The sequence below is a fragment of the Aptenodytes patagonicus genome, chromosome 6, assembly GCF_965638725.1.
Source record: "Aptenodytes patagonicus chromosome 6, bAptPat1.pri.cur, whole genome shotgun sequence".
NCBI classification, from domain to species: Eukaryota; Metazoa; Chordata; class Aves; order Sphenisciformes; family Spheniscidae; genus Aptenodytes; species Aptenodytes patagonicus.
In genome coordinates this window covers 48,050,990-48,069,988 of record NC_134954.1, presented here as the reverse complement: position 1 = coordinate 48,069,988, position 18,999 = coordinate 48,050,990, and the positions used below count along the sequence as shown (strand labels likewise).

The window sequence follows — 18,999 nt, the reverse complement described above, 5'->3', positions numbered from 1 at the left end:
GGTAAAAAGCACAAATTAACTAGATCTAATCCTGATCTGTAAAAATAATTTTATAATGCACTTTAAAATATAAAATAATCAGAAATCAGAAAGACGTTTCATAGATCAAACTAACATATGTAGGAAGGAGTGAAGAACCACCTCACAAAAACTCCAACTTATTACTCTTTCAACTTGAACCTTTCCTAGCAGAAGAGTCTTACGGATTAGTTACACTTTAAGCACTTGTCTGCACATCCCAGTAAGCAAGCTACTTTACTCTGAAAGGTGTATCATTTCAAGTATTAAAATTCTGCCATCCAGACATAATCAGCTAAACCAACCAAGAACCATGTTCCACATTTAAACAGGTTTATAATTCCAGAATACACGGAGGAACTGCAGAGCTGTAGGAAAACAAAACACACACAAAAAAGTTTTCAAGAGCTATGCTGCTCCTCTTTCATAATAAAGACAATCCCACACAAAACTTTCAAGAACGCAGATGACAGAGAGGAGAAGAAAAAGAACTTCTATAAAGTCTCAGTACAAGTGAATAAAATATATTCTGAGCACGAAAATCATCTAAAATGTTACTAGGCTACACAATATTAAACTCTTTTCTTGGAACAATTTTTTGTGTGTTTGCATATGAACTTTAAGTTAACAAATAGGATGTTGAGAGTAAAGTTCATAACATTTTCAGTTCAAAGTAATAATAGTATCACTTACCTAAAGATTGGTCTTTGGAGATGCTTTTTCTTGATTGTAACACAATCATCCATTTAAAGTGGGGAAAAAGACTTCTTCCAGCAAATAACTCCAAAAAGACCAGGGAGTAATCGGGAAACTTGTTCTTAGCTACTGTGCTGCAGAGAGCACACAGAATGGTATTTTGGTGCTGGGGGAAGCCTCCCTCCCTCTTTCTGACAGTGGAGCAGAAAAGGGCCATAGAGGCCACATAAGCCAGGCACGGCTGTGCACTACCAAACCGGGCAGGCTGTGCAAAACTGGAGTCAAGTTGATCGAAGCACGGAATTGTACTGGATTCCTTTCAACTCTGCGAGAAAAAAGGGGAGCTTTGCCAAGTGCCACCCAGGTAAAAATTTGTTAGATTATTCCAGCCATGAGAGCACTTCTTACACATGCTGGTCAAAGTATTAAATGCAGAGTCACTCTCTCTCTCTCTCTATTTAAAACACACTGTTCCGAGGCCAAACTTTTTTTTCTTCAAAATAAAAGTTGTGCAGCTGTTTCAGCATTCCCATGCGAGTACCTTCAGAAAGTTTGCTCTGGTAAAAGAACTGTATACAAATTAATGAAGACGGATGGATCTGGTCTGTGAGGCTGGCTCTACTTCAAGAGATTGTAATTATTTTACAATCTGGCTTTTATTCACTCTGGATGATGTGTGGATATAACTATGCAAATTAAAGCGCTGCTCATAATTTTTAGCATTCATAAACTAATAACCTAGAGTTGGCTGAAGCAGAATATGGTGTTTGTAGCTGGTAGGACCATAACTACATAAAACAAACTGATACTACATGAGTGAGGAAAACAAAAATGACCAAGTTCAGATAGTGACAGTAGCAAACTGTTACTGTTTGCAAGATTTCAACAGAGATCCAAACTGAAAAGCTTGCCCTGACATCACGCTGACATAAATCAGGAAGAATTCAGCCACAGCGAACACAAGCTGTAAAGAAAGCTATAAAGCAGAAGCGGCTGACCGTGCTTCCCAGTGAACTGAAGTCATGAGTGGTTCAGGTGAGATGCCATTTCCCGGGCACGTCAAAGGGCCCATAACAAAGCTGTGCTGGCACAGGGCTTGATGGGAAACATGGAACCTGGCCAGAGGAGCAGTAAACCAGCAGCAAGCCATCACCATGTGTGTAGCTGTACACTCTGGCTGCACAGTAACCTGGAACCGTGTGCCCCCTTCCTGCCGAGGAAGCAAAGGACCTGCCTGCCACAGCTGTTTCTTCCCCATGACCCAGCACTGGAGCTCTCTTGCAGCTTAACTCTTGAAAAGCACTTAGTATGTGCTAGGTGAAGTTATTGATATGTGACAAGTAGGATCAGGAAGGTTGGGCATCTTTTGCAATTGCAAAGAGAGCAGAAGAGTGGTAGATTTGCACAGTTAAGTGCATAACTGGCATTATCAAATTAAGTTTGAGGGACACTGTTAATCCACAGAAAAGGCAAGATAAGTAACACTGAGATGTGTCTTAGGCTGTATACGACCAAGAAAGTTCGTATTACATTATGCACAAGTTATTACTAAATTCATAAAATTTCCATGAAATAATGCTATATAACAAACAGAGAAATAACAAACATTCCAGTAATATATATTTTCACAATGGAAAATTTAGCAGTTTAGTGGATTTTACTGAAACAGGTGAAATCTCTTCCTAGAGCTAATATATATCGCTTATACAACAGAGTGACTGCGTCAAGTTTGGTTAGCCTGAAAGGATGCAGAAACTGATCCCCACGTTATATAAAACTATTTTCTTGACACAGCCATGGAGTAATTATCTAAAGGAGAAATCATCTGACAGCCATCACCAGTTATTTTGTGTCAATTCAGTTTCACCTTGCCCCACTCTTCATTTCTACTCCTTTGAGAAGTAGAGAGAAATACATCGTCATCAGGAAAACAATTATCTTTATCAGATCACAGACTAGTTTTTGCCAAGATCTTGAAGGATCTGAAGATCTTTCTTCAACAATATGCAGTGTTCAGAGTGTTGTCATATTTTTAAAGACTTTCATGTAGTCATGATGTTACTTATTCTTGCCTGCCAAGATTCACATTTTTCTTCATGTAGTTTTCCTGCTCTGGGTTTCAGCATTTCAAAATAATTTGCTGCTTTTTGAAGTGTGTTCCCTCACTGTCTATACAGAAAGCTGAAAATCACCAAGAAATCTCCCTTCTCTTTCTGTTTCACATTATGTGCATAGGACTGCTATACTTCTGTTATTCAGAGGGATTATCTGTAGCTCAGGGCAAAAATCCTGACATCTTCTGAGAGTTTCAAGAAAGAAAAAAATAATCTGAAAAATCTCAGTGAGAGCTATACCAAATATGTTTTTCCATTGAACTCCCCAACCTTTCATCTAGCAGTTTTATTGGCCCTGAAACTAGTATGCATCTTAAAAGTAAATTTTTCTGGGCCTAGTCCAATGCACATTGTTGTTCATGGGACTTCCATTCAAGCATGGCACTATAAAAAAGTACTATTTGGGTGAGCTGAAATTCCTGCAGTGTAATTACTTTGGCTACAAAGAATTTTGAGCTGTTAAAAAAAAAAAGACAGGGAAAGAAAATATTAATATAAAATGTTAACAGAACTTCACTTTAATTGCATTATTTTTCATCTTCCAAAGAGCCTTTTTGACCATTTTTTCATTCAATACAGCAAACAACCCACTGACTTTTTCCTTATAATATTCAGAAATCACGTCTACATGTTGAATAAGTATTCACACAAATTCTTCAAGAAAAGGCATTTCAGAAAGATACGATAGATCAACTAGACTGCCTGAAGCCTGAGTCCCACTAAGATTATTCATAGAATCATAGAATAGTTTGGGTTGGAAGGGACCTCTAAAGGTCATCTAGTCCAACCCCCCCTGCAATAAGCAGGGACATCTTCAACTAGATCAGGTTGCTCAGAGCCCCGTCCAACCTGACCTGGAATGTTTCCAGGGATGGGGCATCCACCACCTCTCTGGGCAACCTCCTCCAGTGCTTCACCACCCTCAGCGTAAAAAATCTCTTCCTTATATCTAGCCTCAATCTACCCCCCTTTAGTTTAAAGCCATTCCCCCTTGTCCTGTCGCAACAGGCACTGCTAAAAAGTCTGTCCCCATCTTTCTTATAAGCCCCCTTTAAGTACTGATAAGCTGCAAGAAGGTCTCCCCGAAGCCTCCTCTTCTCCAGGCTGAATAACCCCAACTCTCTCAGCCTTTCTTCATGGGAGAGGTGTTCCATCCCCCTGATCATTTTCGTGACCCTCCTCTGGACCCGCTCCAACAGCTCCGTGTCTTTCTTATGCTGAGGGCTCCAGAGCTGGACACAGTACTCCAGGTGGGGTCTCACCAGAGCAGAGTAGAGGGGCAGAATCACCTCCCTCGACCTGTTGGCCACGCTTCTTGTGATGCAGCCCAGGATACGACTGGCCTTCTGGGCTGCGAGCACACATTGCTGGCTCATGTCCAGCTTTTCATTCACCAGCACCCCCAAGTCCTTCTCGGCAGGGCTGCTCTCAATCCCTTCATCTCCCAGCCTGTATTGATACTGGGGGTTGCCCCGACCCAGGTGCAGGACCTTGCACTTGGCCTTGTTAAACCTCATGAGGTTCACACGGGCCCACTTCTCGAGCTTGTCCAGGTCTCTCTGGATGGCATCCTGTCCCTCTGGCGTGTCGACTGCACCACTCAGCTTGGTGTCATCTGCAAACTTGCTGAGGGTGCGCTCGATCCCACTGTCTAGGTCATTGATGAAGATATTAAACAGTACTGGTCCCAGTATAGACCCCTGCAGGACACCACTTGTCACCGATCTCCATCTGGACATTGAGCTGTTGACTGCTACCCTCTGGATGCGACCATCCAACCAATTCCTCATCCACTGGACAGTCCACCCATTCCTGTATTGTTCAGTGGAAAAATCACATGTATAAAATTCACCAGCATGTAACGTTTTGCAATTACAGTATTAGAGCATATTGGAGTAATATTAGTCAATTGTAGGATATACCCAGACCCGATACACAGAATGCACTGAAGAGGTGCATTTTTATTAGAATGAGGAAGTCTTTTGTTTGAAAGCGTTACTGCAATTTTTAGAAGTCCTCTATAGATAATCTTCATCATATTTCTTACTTCAGACTAATCCTTTCAGCAGTAATTAGAATGGTAAAAATCTATTTAAATGATGCCCTAGAGATATCTCATTTAATTTGCCAACAATGGATGAAACTCAAGCAGAAAACTCCTGAATTGTTTGTTTTTCACTTTATTTTCCAATTATTGTTGCTATTGTTTGCCCATCGCAACCAATGACTGCTGCCCTTTCTATGTGATGTGAGCTATTTTTATTTCATCTCCTATGCATATGTTCATGTGAAAGCAGACTTTTTGGACAAAAAGCATGTAATACTTTACCACTCACAAAACATGAGTTTCCGTAACCTCAAGATCTATAGCAATAGTTAAGTAATTTGATATCTAGTACTATGTCTCAAGGCAAAAGACTACATGTGAGCTAGAACCCAAAATATTTTATTCTGCTTGTTTTAATGCCACATATTTCTTATTGATCTGTAGCTCTTTGCCAGAAGTCTAGAAATATAATTATTTTTCCTACTTCAATTTCAAAGCTATGGGCAATTAAAATGGGCAATTTAAGAACCAGTAATCTGTATGTGTCAGACAGCTGATTCTTTCTACTTTCTAACTAAAATACCTACTGGCTAATGAAGATATGTGTAGCGTTGCTGGTTGGGGTTAAGGGCTCATCTACCCCTGTAGAAAGATAGATAGGTGGGAGGACCAACAGAAAGAGAAGACAAAGAAGTTACATATGCATGATCAAACACATGGTAAAAAATAAATTATTTTTATGAAACTGCTGGAATATAAGTGAGAAAAATAACTGGTAAACTGTACTGAAAGAATAGTAATTCTGTCAAAGTACAAAGATAATCTAAGAAGCTTGCTGTCCCAGGGCCAGCACTATTCAATGTTTTCTTCAATGGTTTGGATGGAGATAGGTGATATACTTAGTCCAGCACTGACAATATTAAGCTACTAAGCTCTTCTGAATGTCCTTGACAAACCGCAGAAATGTTCAGAAAAAAAGAGGATATAAAAAATACCAAGCTCTGCATACACATGGGAATAATCTGCTGGACAAGAGGCCATTGGCTAGGCAGCACTTCTTCAGAAAATGCATGGGAAGCAGCAGTGAATCATAAACTAAACATACTATTACAGTCTTATGAAGAAACAAGCATCACTCTGGGACATATAAAAGGGAGTATCGTCCCGAAGGGCAACCTCCCATTCTCTCTGTATTCCTAAAGCTCACCTGAAGCATTGATTCTTGCTTTCGGGCAACAGGATTCAGCAGAGACATACTGGACTAAACCTTGAGAAAACAGAAACCTAGAAAACATCTCATTTGAGGAAAGGCAGAAAGTCACACATCATATAGCCTAAAGAAAAGAAAAGTAAAAGCAAACAGAATTAAAAATCTTCCAGATTATAAATGTAGCCATATAAGTTTATGGAAGCAGACTGTTTTCCTTATCCTTGTGGTCAAGAAATAACGGGCTGCAAAATAGCTCATAGGACCATAAGTTGCGGTAGTAAAGATTCAATGGTGAAAAGAATGCTTTTCAATGGAAAATAATAAGCACATTAATTGCTGAGGGAATCTGTTCATGGAATCACAATGAGTAGGTTTTTAAGGGTAGATTTTTAAAAGGCTATATAAACACCTTTCAGAAATTATTAGCTTTGCCTTGGAGGAGAAAATATTGTAAATAATCTCTGAATACACCATCCAACCTTATTGTTCTAAAATTCTTTGGTAACCAACTGCTATTATCAGCTTCTAACTGAACCTGCTGTTTAGTTTGGGATTTCTGTGTGCGTGAAACCATTTATCAATCAACTGCGGCATTTGGGCTTTCGATTCTTTTTTCTATTTGCCACTTCACCCAAATTTTGAACTTTTGTCCTTAATTCTGGCAACAAAGTGTGACGCTTACAGATTTAATCGATTAAATGCCATAATCTCTGTTCTGCTTCCATAAGAAAGCAAGGGGTCAGAGGCTTTCCCCTATTGTTCATGAGCAACAAGAGAACAAGTGGAGAGCTAAGTTTCATGCATCCAGTTATTTTCTGGACTAATTGAAGGGGGGGGGGGGGGGGGGGAAGACAACACACTTCCACACGCTTCTCTTCTTACTTTTTTTTTTAAATGTACAAGTTTGAAATATAAAAATCTAATGCAGGACTTATGACAAGAATGCTATTTTACTTTTCAGTAACCCTACCTTGCACCAGTTCACTGTTCAGGAAATTTGTAATGTAATTAAATCACTAACTAAAGCATGAAGAGGAAACTTTTTACAGTAGAAAATCAGTGTATATCTTGTGCAACTCCTAACAAGATTTTTATTTAGGTATTTATATGATTGGTGGATTAAATCCACTCCATAAAGGCTGCACACAGGCTAAGTGTTTAAACTCAATGCATAAGAAACTGGAGGGGATGATGTGAAATCCAACTATGCCATCATTGTCACTTAAGCAAGGAAGAGGGTCTTCCAAGGCTCTCTACAAGACAGAATACCTGTCACAGCCTTTTCATGATAATGAGAGGGGTATGTCTCTCAGCAGCCCTTTTACCAGCTTCCAGTCCACATGCAGGATCTCCAAATCTAACTGTCTATATCGAGCCAATAAAATTGCCCAGGTGTCTGATGTCTTGTACTGTCCCCAGACACAGGTTAAATGCTGTAAGAGATGCTGTGATTGCCTGCCATACAAAGGGTAATCTTCACCACAAGCATGTCATGCTTAATATAGAATACTACTTACTAGAACTGTGTTTGTGTAATGGTTTAAGAGCTAAATTATAGTTACCTACATTCTCCATATAGGTACCCATATTCCTCAGCACGGTTCATCCTGTCATGGATCAGGCTGAATGCTTTTTCACCCAACTGCTCTACCAGGTTTGCATTAAGCTTATTGCACTCTGCGTACATAAACGTGTAAGACAGTCTCAATTTATTTCTTCATGCTGATGTCAGCAAAACGCACTCTAAAACTTAACCTAATGACTTCTTCAAGCTTGAAAAACTAGACAGTACTGAAGATAATTGTGACTCATTCAGAATGCAGATAGAAATGTTGGCCAATGTTACTGGATCTATTGTAGTACATGTGGTAAAGCTCTGTGCAAACAGTTGTGCAGGTCTTGAAGTTCTGGCTTCCCTTTTTACCTCTCCTAAGTAAGAATATTTATAAAACTGTTTTATTCTCTCTTGCGTTCCCTGTTTACATGCACACACAAACTGAGCAGAGACTTACGTCAATGCCATCATGCAGGAGATTAATTTCCCTGCTAAGACTTTCCTGCTCAGACTGGAGCACAGGAACTTGGCTTAAGAAGCTTCCCAGTCCTTTACTTCTGCTTTTGTATTTTACTACATCTTCAGAGTCCTAGCAAAGCTCAAAGCAAATAAGTAGAAATACCAAAAAATACAAATACCAGTGTCTCATGGGGACATTAATTTTCCTGATTAATAAAACTCTTCTGAAGAACATGACCAGTATCACAGCTGTATTTTGTTTGATTCTACCTGGTATTATTAGGATTTTATACTCTGCATCCTCAGTGAAGGTGAAGAGGGGGATGAGAAGGAGAGGAAGGGAGGGGAAATGAGAAGGAGAAAGAAATTCCTTTGGGATATATGATGCTAAATTAGCACTGAGATACACAAGTCAAAACATGGCATTCTTTGGTTTTGAGCCAGTGCAATATTATTATTGGCCACAGTGGATGGAATTTCAGTCTCTATTGGAAAACACTGTAATTGACGTGACGTGTTTTCTAAATGTATACATATAATGGCAACTATATACTGGACAATAGAGCAACTACTGACTAAGCATACTGTTGTTCTTTGAGGGGGAAAAGGGTAATAAAATGCCCAAGACTTAGTACAGCCGGGTTACAGAATATCAAGCAAAAAATAATGGCTAAACCCCTTAAAGATAATGATTAAAGTGGATGTTAGTATAAATATTCGGTAGAATAATTAAAGATAGCATAAAATAGTTTAGAACTCCAAAATTATCCAGAAAGGAAAACACGAGTAACTGTGGCATATGTTAAGAATGGCTATTGGACAACAGCAAGATCATGACCAAAAGAATTTCTCTGCTAAACTGCAGTTCCCCATGGAAAATATATGGACATTTAAAAGGACAGAGACTACGCTAAAAGGAATCAGAAGAGACATGGTAGGCTGTATCAATTTTCTCTATATACAATAGAAGTTCTCACCTGAAAGAGTGGAATAAAGAGGCAAGAATCTATCACAACTACCTTCTCCACTACATAGGTTTTTCTTCTTAACTCACATTCAAATCCAGTTTTAAATTTCTGTGTAGGTGGCAGAGTATGAACTTTAAAAAAAATTTAAACAACCATCAGTCATACATGATAGAGAAACCATTGCAAGACAATGGGAAGAACTGTAGGCCTGTTCTGATTAATGGTATATAAAAAATTAATATTATTTTTTTAAAGCTTTTTTCCAGGCAATTCTGCTTCAGATACAATAAGATTTTTTTTTTCATATTAGATTTTGAAAGTATTTTGCACTGCCTTTCATCGTGGTCTCCAAGTTCAGCTATTTCTTAGTTTTCTGGAACTTACTTCATTTTCATTGGTTAAAATACTCTGGTCTATGCACAGTTCTTGCCATTTTCTGGTTTTCATCATGAGATTTCTGGCATCCAGTTTGAAAGACATGGAAACTATCTGGAAGTATACACACGTGCATTTCCCTAGGGGATTAGCAGTATCTGGGAGTTGTTGCAGTGTCTTTTCTATCAACTATTTGTTCTTTGGTCTCATTGCCATTATCCATTGGTTAGATACAAAAGAAGCTGTAACAGCAAAAACTCTACAGGTGATTATGTATCATCTTACAAAACTGTTTCTTTGAAATAGCAACACTAATAATACCAGAGCTTTGCCTTCTGATTGCAAAAATTGCTTTTAAATAACAGTTTCCCTGTAGATGTCTTGAAATCTGACATTCATCATTTTAAAGTCTTACAAATAGTGATAAACGAAATTCTGAGTTCAGCTCTATCCTCAGATATGTAACATGGCCATAGACAAAAAATGTCTTGTGCATGACTCAGAAATCTATTGTTCTAACACAATAACATTTTGATCATTCTTATCTTTCTATTACAAAGATGTTCACAAAACGTAATGTATACAGTAATGTTCTGAATTTTTTTTTCCTTCTATCTAGATTCTGTTGTGGCCTTTGCAATACACAATACTGGTTTTCAAAGATGAGAAGACTGCACAGAGTTATACCTTTTATTCTACATATAAATTATCTACATTATTTTCCTCCTTATACCAGCTCACCATCTCCCCAACACCACACAGACTTCTTCCCAAGTCTCTATTTACTGTGATGACATCCTTCCAAGTGTGCCAAGTTTATGTGTACTCGTGACAGAAGACCAGCGGGAAGTTTATCTCTTCTAGCAAAACTTTAAGGAGACCCAGAAGAAAACTCACCCTGGTTTTTGGCAACAGCACTTCCAGAGAGGAAAAACAACAAGCAAAGGAGAAATGTAGACTTTCTGTATATCAAATATTTCTCTCTCTCCCCCTAGAAAAGTTAATTCTTAGTATGACTAAACTAAATAAAACAAGGCTGTCCTGCTAATTGTAGTCTAGATATGAGAGAACTCTGAAACGTATTTCAAATGCATCAGCTCATTTGATTTAAAAAGTTTCTGTGCAAAACCAACAAAAAATCCTTCAGCCTCCTGCTAGAGAAAGTGAGTACAATTATATAAGTGTGGGAAATACAGTATATTTCCCACTGAAGTCACTGGTAATAATCCTGAAGAAGGGTTCACTAGTGCGTTTGTGTTCAGGACCTGTTACTCCTTTGGATAAATTCTGACAGTCAGTTAATCTACAGTGAGCTTGTCAGAGTATCACTTATGTAGTCAACAATTTTTTAAAATAAAAACGGTACTCAAAAGTAGTTCGGTGCTTATACTTTTTATCAAGGGTCAAAAGTTTGCCAGCAATAAAAAATAAAAGGGACCTGACTAGAGAATGTGAAACACACCGAACGTTCTAGTTTATAAACAAGGAATGAGTCATAGTTTCCTGCAAGGTCTCTGCCTAGATTTTTTTCTCTTCCCCTTTTTCATGGAAATACATCTTTCTTCATTGATCCATTTAAAATCTCATTTCAGAAAAATTAATTTCAAAACTGTACTAGAACAACAAACTGAAAAAAATATTAATATGCATTCATTTTATACCATAATCTGCCTGAACTCAAGGTTGAGGCAGGCTAATTTTGCTAGCTAAATTCTCTGAGATGTTTGAATGTGGGTACAATATAATTGGCTTTATTACTCATGCAATTATTTTACATATTCATTTAGCATACATGTAATGGGCTATGCTCCCAGCCCCAGAGAATGCACTGTTTTGCTTATCCACTAAAAAGACAAAGCACACACCAAGACATTGTTAAATTCCTTACCTATGGTCTGTAGGTGTACCTGGACCTAAGAATGAGTTGATGTTTTTCATACTAAAGTATTAAAATGGAACTAAAAGCAACAAAGGACAGAATTTTTAACAAAATCTGTGTACTGATGTCTTTCATGGAACTAATAAACTTCTCATGAGTCACTACTGAATGATAAATTAAAACACAATACTCAGTAAGAGAAAGGTTTTCTAGTATCTAAAAACATCTTGACAACAGCTGGAAAATAATTTTAATAAGGTGTAGATTAAAACTGAATGCTGTATAATATTTTATGTTATTTGAACTGAAGACTGGGTGCATTTTCCCTCCTCCCAAAAGGTGTCAATTCTGTAGCTCTTATTAGAATTTTATCACTCAGTTCCACTCATCCCCTAATGGAAGGGTGAACAGTTTTGCTTCACACTCATTCCGTCTCACCTTTTTCTCTGGAACCTGTCAAAAAACACGAGTTGTGTTATTTATTATGATTCTGGATTATGTTATGTGGGTACCTTCTGACTAGAATTAGAACAGGCAATTTGAACTAAATCATTGAAACACAATTCAGATGAGAATCATTAATGCAAAGATGCAAGTTTCTTCTGTTGAGTCCCAAGAGCTTCATGGTTCCCCTTAGTCAGCACGCTGAAATATTGTGCACTTTCATCATTTATTTTTTACAAATTCTCATGACAAAAGCAAAAGTTGCCATTGCATTGTGCAATATAGTGGTCATTTTGACATAAATTTCTTCTTCGACAAGTATATTTCACACCAGTATTTGTTTTCTTGCTTCTACCTATTAAATGTTTGACACTAGTGATTAATTTCTAATCTCATTTTTATGACTAACAAAATCAGCTCTCCACTGTTTAATATACATTTTTCCCTTTAATATAAAATACATATTCTCAACAGCTTTTAAACACCACTGCCATAAGCACAGTAACTCTTTTTTGTTATACAGACTATTGTCAAGCAGTAAAGCATAATGAGACTAATTTGAAATTAATGATATAAATAGCCAAGCAGCAGATTTTTAATTATCTTGTTGCAGAATTTATAATTAAGCAGGGAGATCTGTACATTCATTAATGCCACTCTGCTACTATCCTGACAAGACAAGCTAGAACTAGAATTAACATGTCCAAGATAACAATATCCAACCCAGTCAAACAATGCGTAACAGATACCACCACGTGTATCACAAACCGATGTTTTTGCTGAAGCCCAGTAGGTGTGCCATGGGGAATGTCAAGCATTTAGTGGCTCTGCTATTATCAGACTTTTATTTTGTCTACTAGTCTATGCTTTTGAATATTCAGACCAGACCGCTTGGTACAAGAATTAAATTCATGCATATAGAAAAAAGAAATCTAAGATGTACATGGTCATGTAACTAGTCCCAACCAGCCGATATAGACACAGCTGAGCACACTTAACAACACCAATTCATTACAATTAGTTTGCACAGTTAAACAAAATTCTATGAATTCAGTATTTCCTACCATAAGTTGTAGCAGTCTTGTCTTGGACATTTTGAAAAACAGAGAACCTCTCATTCACATCAGAGAGAAGTTGTTATAACATCAGTCCCACTGATGTCAGTAGCATTCATTGCAGGGTTAAACTCACTGTCAGTGTGGTCCTCAAAGAGCAGATGGAGCAATATTCATTAAATACGCTGTATGTGGTAAATCATACTCCCAACAAAAAGACCTATCCAATTAGGATAAGTCCTAGCTAATCAGGACATACGCAGTGGAAAATAAAGAATGCAATTTGAGATAGCCTTAGGAAGGAACTATTTCTATTCCTTTAAAGAAACAGGTTTTAGTGGATATTGAAGTAAACCTATGGGAAAACACACTCTCCACTGAATTTTAACGTTCTTCCCCCACAAGAGCCCTGAACTTGTGTAACACCTGTCACATGTGCTTCCAGAAATATTAGTGAAGCTCGCTGCCATTTTTCAAGTGAGGAATTACACCCTTTTACATAAGAACAATATGAGCCATGAAGATGCTAAACACCCCTCCACACAGCCTGGTAGCAGCACTAGTATAGCTCAGAAACAGGAATGTTAAAGAGAACAGCCTCTAGTACGACTGCTTGGCCCTGAGCAGGGCACTTAGCATGGGTATCTTCTCCAAGTCTTAGACTGAGATAACCAGGCATGGGTCAAATCAACCTTTTAGTAGCCGATGCTCACCTGCCAATGCCCTGTGCCTCACTGCAAACTATGCAGACCGAGCTTGCACCCTTTTCTCTGATACTACTGTTCAGGTTCTTGAGGCGCGTTGCTTGAACTTCTCGTGTCAGGTAAGTCTTGTGTTCAGATTGAGACAGCTGCTCCTATTCTTCAGTTTTATTTGAAGTAACCCACAATATTTATTGCAAGGCCACTATAGTAAGTTAAAGACTTTAAATTCAATGACATAGAATGATTCTGGTTTGGTATAGTTAATGACTTCACTCTACAGATACATATAATCAAGGAAGTATTTAACAATGGTGAGCATTTAAATAGCATGTAAAATGAAATGAGCATGTTATAATTAATGACTATATGACAGGTGCTAAAATATAATTGTTCATTTAACAGCCTTTCTTACAGAGTGTCTGAGACATTTATGAACCTGACTTTCACCCTGACTCTACACAAGCAAGCATCTGTGCCCACATGACTTCTGTCAGTAAAATGTCAATTACAACTAAGAATTTTTCTCACTTGGATCAATGCAATGCTATTTAATTATCCCTTTATCCAGACTGGTTATACGAATTCTTCCATTGTACTCTTTGACCCTTAGGAAATTATTCTTTTAGTAATATTATAGGGACCAGCTCAAAAACCGCGATTAAGAAAAGCATTTCAGAAAAACATATAGCCTAAGGAAAACGTTATGGGCTACTCAGGTCAGCTCTGCTTTGGCTGTTTGGGCATGATCATTTTTAGAAAAGAAACACAGGGAAGACCACGGAAATGTCAGGAACATGTTTATATAAGAACAAGTTGTTTTCTATTTCTGGTAACATCTGTCTTTCATATTCCTGTGTAAATCACTGTTTTTGTGATTTGGATTTCTCTGGTTTGGGGAACCATATCTTCAGGGAGGGGTTCAGGGGGAGTTCAAACAGTGACTGTGCTGTGCAGAAGCTCATGTTACAAAGCCATGGGGGCATAATGATTGGGGATAATGGCGAATTAGACTTCCAAGTGGCTTAGGGTATCAAAAGCAAGAAACATGACTGCAAGAAGGGAGCCATTAAAAGCTCCCAGAGAGCTGAAGCTTTTTAGAAACACAAGGAATAATTGCAGATTTAAATACTGCTTCATTGGTCTCTTCCAGCAATGGTTGCCAGCAGTGAGAAAATAAGCCAGAAAGTAGGTTTAGTTCTTAGCATAACTGGTTCTGATGCACTTCACATCTCAGTATTTTCCTGTTAGATCAGGCAAGGAAACTAACTATGAAACTGTATTGCAGAAGCTGAAGAAAATTGCATTCCACCTAAACCTGAAAATCTTAAAACTGCAAACACATATCCTTGAAAAGAATGAAAAGTGGGAGACCTAATCATTCATTAACACAAACATGCAGTCTGAGTCTCTGAAAACGAAAACAAAACCAAACAAATTATAATGGTAATCTGGGACAAATATCTCAGAATGATACTACTGAAAGACTGTATTTGCTCTTGACCAGTTAGATTTGCAAATAAAGAACATTTTGCACTTCAGGTTGACATTGTGAACATTAAAAAGGGTACAAAACCTCTCAAGAATAACACTGTGATGGGCATGTTGGATCCCTGTGACAGTGTTCACAAGTGCTAGCAGAAGTTATATCTTCCAGCATGATATTTTACCTGTTTCATAATAGCAGGAGACTGTTGACCTTTGTTCGTTCGTGATTACTTCCTGGATCCTTTTCTGTGGTACTGCAATGCAGCTAGTTTTTCCCCACCCTGTGTTTGTACAGCTGATTACTGTTGCCTAAATGTGGCAAAAGTCTGGCAATTGCACTGTATTTTTGGACCACACATATCATTTTGAATCTAATTTTGCTCTCACTGTATTTGCAGCTCTTGCTGTAAGTTAATAATACTCCGAACTATAGAACAAAAATGTACCTGTGTCAGAGCACTTCAGAGCCGGTGGATACACCTTTCTATTCTGACAACAAACCTTTGATAACTCTTTGCCAAATATAGTTTCCAGCAGGTGTATGATTCTTAGAAAGCTCCTCCAAGCCCTAAAAGCAATTATATGGATATGTTTCTCAAGGAACCATAAACAGAAGAGGTGATGAAGCAAGTCACTGTATTCACTCACAGTGACAACAGCAGAGGAAAAACTAAAGTCTAAGAGGCAAAGCCACCACACAGTAAACAGGTCAAACATACTCTAATTTTAGCCAACTAGTATCAAAAACATACCTTGAAATTTGCAGGAAAATATCCTTCTATTGGTAACTGTTGTAAGCAATGACCCTTCCTCGGACTCTGTCTAAAGTGATGTTGACAAGTTAAAATGTAAATTGGATAAAAACCAATTTCACCAACCGTATGAAGCCACCTTGGAAACTACATGCATCATGAGTGGTAAGTACATTACCCTCGCACTTTTTCTTAGATTAATCTAAAATTATGATGTTGAAGTGACATCTGAATGCATAGAAGTCAGCTTCGATTCTAACTTACAGAGATTTAGCTTGTTATTGCTAATACTGCACAAAGCCTTGTATGCTTATGCCACATTGATGGTGGAAGCTGATCACTTCACAGAATGTCCTCTGTTAAGTGAAGTGAGTGGCATTTAGAATTGATTAATGGCAAAAATAACCTGGTTATTTTTCCTTCTTGTACAAATGTAAACAGTGTGGACTGATAGATAAGACTCTGGGCTGGGACCTAAGAGCCCTGAGCTTTTGATTAGTCCATTGACTGATCTTGGACAGGTCACTTTCAACTCAGACTGGCTAAGTTTCAACACTGGGAGCTGATGAAATTTCTTCCCTTCAAAAGGTGCTTTGATTTTTATGGACTAAAATTCTTTGTAAGAACTAGGTATTCTTTCTTCTTTTGTTTCTTCTCCTGTTTCAAGGAAATTTTCATTTCAGTGACTTTGTAGCAATAGTTTCTTTTGAAACCCCTTTCCTATGCAGTAGTAACTAACAATATCTTTTTCACCCCTCTTATGTATCAGGTGCCCTAGTCTCATACAGATCTTGTCAATTTATGGATATGCAACTCACTATTTCTTACTAGCACTTGCCACAAATTCAGTACGTCCTTTGGTATAAGCTTTAAGGAACTGCTTTAAAGTGACAAAAGGCAAATATCAATTTGTTCTCAAGGTTTCTGCTTTGTTCCAAAACCACACTTACTATTTGGAATACTGCAGCAATTTCCTGCTGGTACTTTGATCCAAGAACATCATGAGCTATGCAGGTGGTTTCTGTCACACCGTCATTCATATTTTTGACAGATTTTGAGTCTGCATAATATTCCCTGATAAATTTCTTAATGTGATCTGTGCCAGGAAAGGAAAACTTATGTTCTGCCAGCTTGCTGACAAACCCTATCTATGATATCAGACTTTTGCTCAGTCAGTAATGCAAATAAAACTTCAAATCACAGTAAGAAATACTGAAGAACCTTGTAGAAGGCGGCCACTACACTTGACCAGTCTGACTCACTAAATCACAGCGTTACGTGTAATTTGTTGCATCATCATAATCTTGGTTTTAACTAAAAACATTTCTTTAGTCGAGTCTCGAGTTCAGCAAACCTACCTACCCTCTCCCATCAGCACAATGTAATCTTTCAAGTTAAGCAACATTATAATGCAAGAACAGCGTCTGTCAATAATTCCCCTTAAGCTGAAGATACAAAACCAAGGAGGGTTATCCTGTTTCAGCTTCTTAAAGGACTCTTCACTAACATCTTTGACTTGGGGTAGGAGTAAGTAGGAATAGTCCTGAAATTTCACAAGTCAGCCTCATACAGGTTGCCTAGAGAAGAGGTCAAAGACATAACTATTCTGGACTCTCAAAAACATGTGGAAACATAGAAGGTGTTCAGTGCCCTTCCCAGCTATCTAATTACTCTAATGGAGAATTAAATTATACCTACTTTAATCTGTAGCACTTTTTCATACTATGAAATTTTAAATGGCCTATCCATATAAGATTCTAAATTGAATATCACAATGCACAAAATCTCCATTTATTTATTTTCCTGATGTAAAAGTACTGAAATGTCTACACTTTGACACAGTCCTCTTAGACAGACAATATATTCACTCATTCTAAAGCTGAAACCTACTTTGAAATGCTGTTTTGTCCTACCATAATGAATCAGCAGCTGGGCATAGCGACTGAAGGAATCTAGAAGATAATGTGGGTTAAGGCCATTCCCACACACATCACTTCTGGGGAGTTTTAGGTCTTCTCCCTCCCTTACTACTTCCATTGAAGTCAATCCCTCCTCCCCTCCTTCCACTCTTAAAACTTCTTTTGTTACACACCATTTGATTCCTCCATTTTTAGTAGTATTCCAGCATGAGACACGTTTTGGGAAGGCTTTGATTCTGAACGTACAACAATATAAGGTCACAGGAGAGACCTTCAGCCAGAGTTGAATGCCACAGGATCAGGGAAATAAAGGCAGCTCTTTGTGCCTAACCTCCCTGGGTATGAACAGAGCTCAGGTGACATGCAAAAATAAATGCTGAAATATTAAATAATAGCATTTACTTGTCAGGTAAAGATTTTTCACTAACATAGCAGTCATTCATAACAACTTGGAAAAATTTTCATGCACTGTAAGATTTTTAAACAATGTATTTTAAACATTTGTTTGTTATGATAGTACCCAAAATTCTCAGTGGTAAAGACATCATTGTACTAATTGCTATACAAACAGAACAGAAAGCTGATTGCTATCCCAAAGATCTCACAACATAAGTTATCCAAGAAATGAGTACATTGATATGTTACCAAGTCTGAATTTTGTTTTAAACTTTCAGCAATGACCGGTGAGAATGAATCTGCATCCCACAATAGTTTACTTATAGACAGAATCAATTATGCTTTGAGTCATTTTTATAAGGTTCAAAATACAGAGAAATTACAACTATACCTTGTTAAAATAAGATTCCTTGTTTCCTTATAGATAATCGCCAGGGAGCATCTATAGGAATGAAGCTACAAGTGATTTGCTTAAAACAGGATGAATAAATACACAAACTGAATACTAAACATAATTACTGGATCTCCAATGTCCCAGTTTAGACAGTGAATATACGCCCAGCTAAGAGGTGGAACTGGTTTCACATTTCAGCAGTCAGCTTCCAACAATGACAAACACAATAGCTAAATCAGCTGAAATAGTTTCTTTTGTATAGCCGCTATCCTAACCTCAGCAGATACCATTTTTACACAGATGTGACACATTTCTTGCGGGTCCTTCTAAGGAATGCAGCTCTGCGGGTCCTGGAGATGAGTATCGTTTCCTGTTTAAAGCACACACCTGTGCTGCTCTGATTTTTTTCAGTTGACTCAGTTGAAATGATAACTTTCTGAACTTACAGTAATATTTAGCACATCTTTGAAGGGTGCAAATAGATAATGAATGGTGATTGCAGTGATAATTACACTTGCCAGGAAGTGAT

At 37.9% G+C, this 18,999-nt stretch overlaps 1 protein-coding gene across 8 annotated transcripts in view; it reads right to left on the bottom strand.

Moving 5' to 3' along the window:
• Nucleotides 1-18,999, bottom strand: part of PDE1A (phosphodiesterase 1A) — a 187,769-nt gene that overhangs the window by 125,757 nt on the left and 43,013 nt on the right. Inside the window, exon 1 of one of the 8 annotated variants that reach the window (XM_076342480.1) lies at nt 712-1,139. The exons of the other annotated variants lie outside the window; for them this stretch is intronic. Within the exon in view, the coding sequence (XP_076198595.1) occupies nt 712-764 (53 nt within the window). The 5' untranslated portion in view covers nt 765-1,139. Of the gene's footprint in view, nt 1-711; nt 1,140-18,999 lie in introns of those variants that run through there. 8 annotated transcript variants of the gene reach the window in all.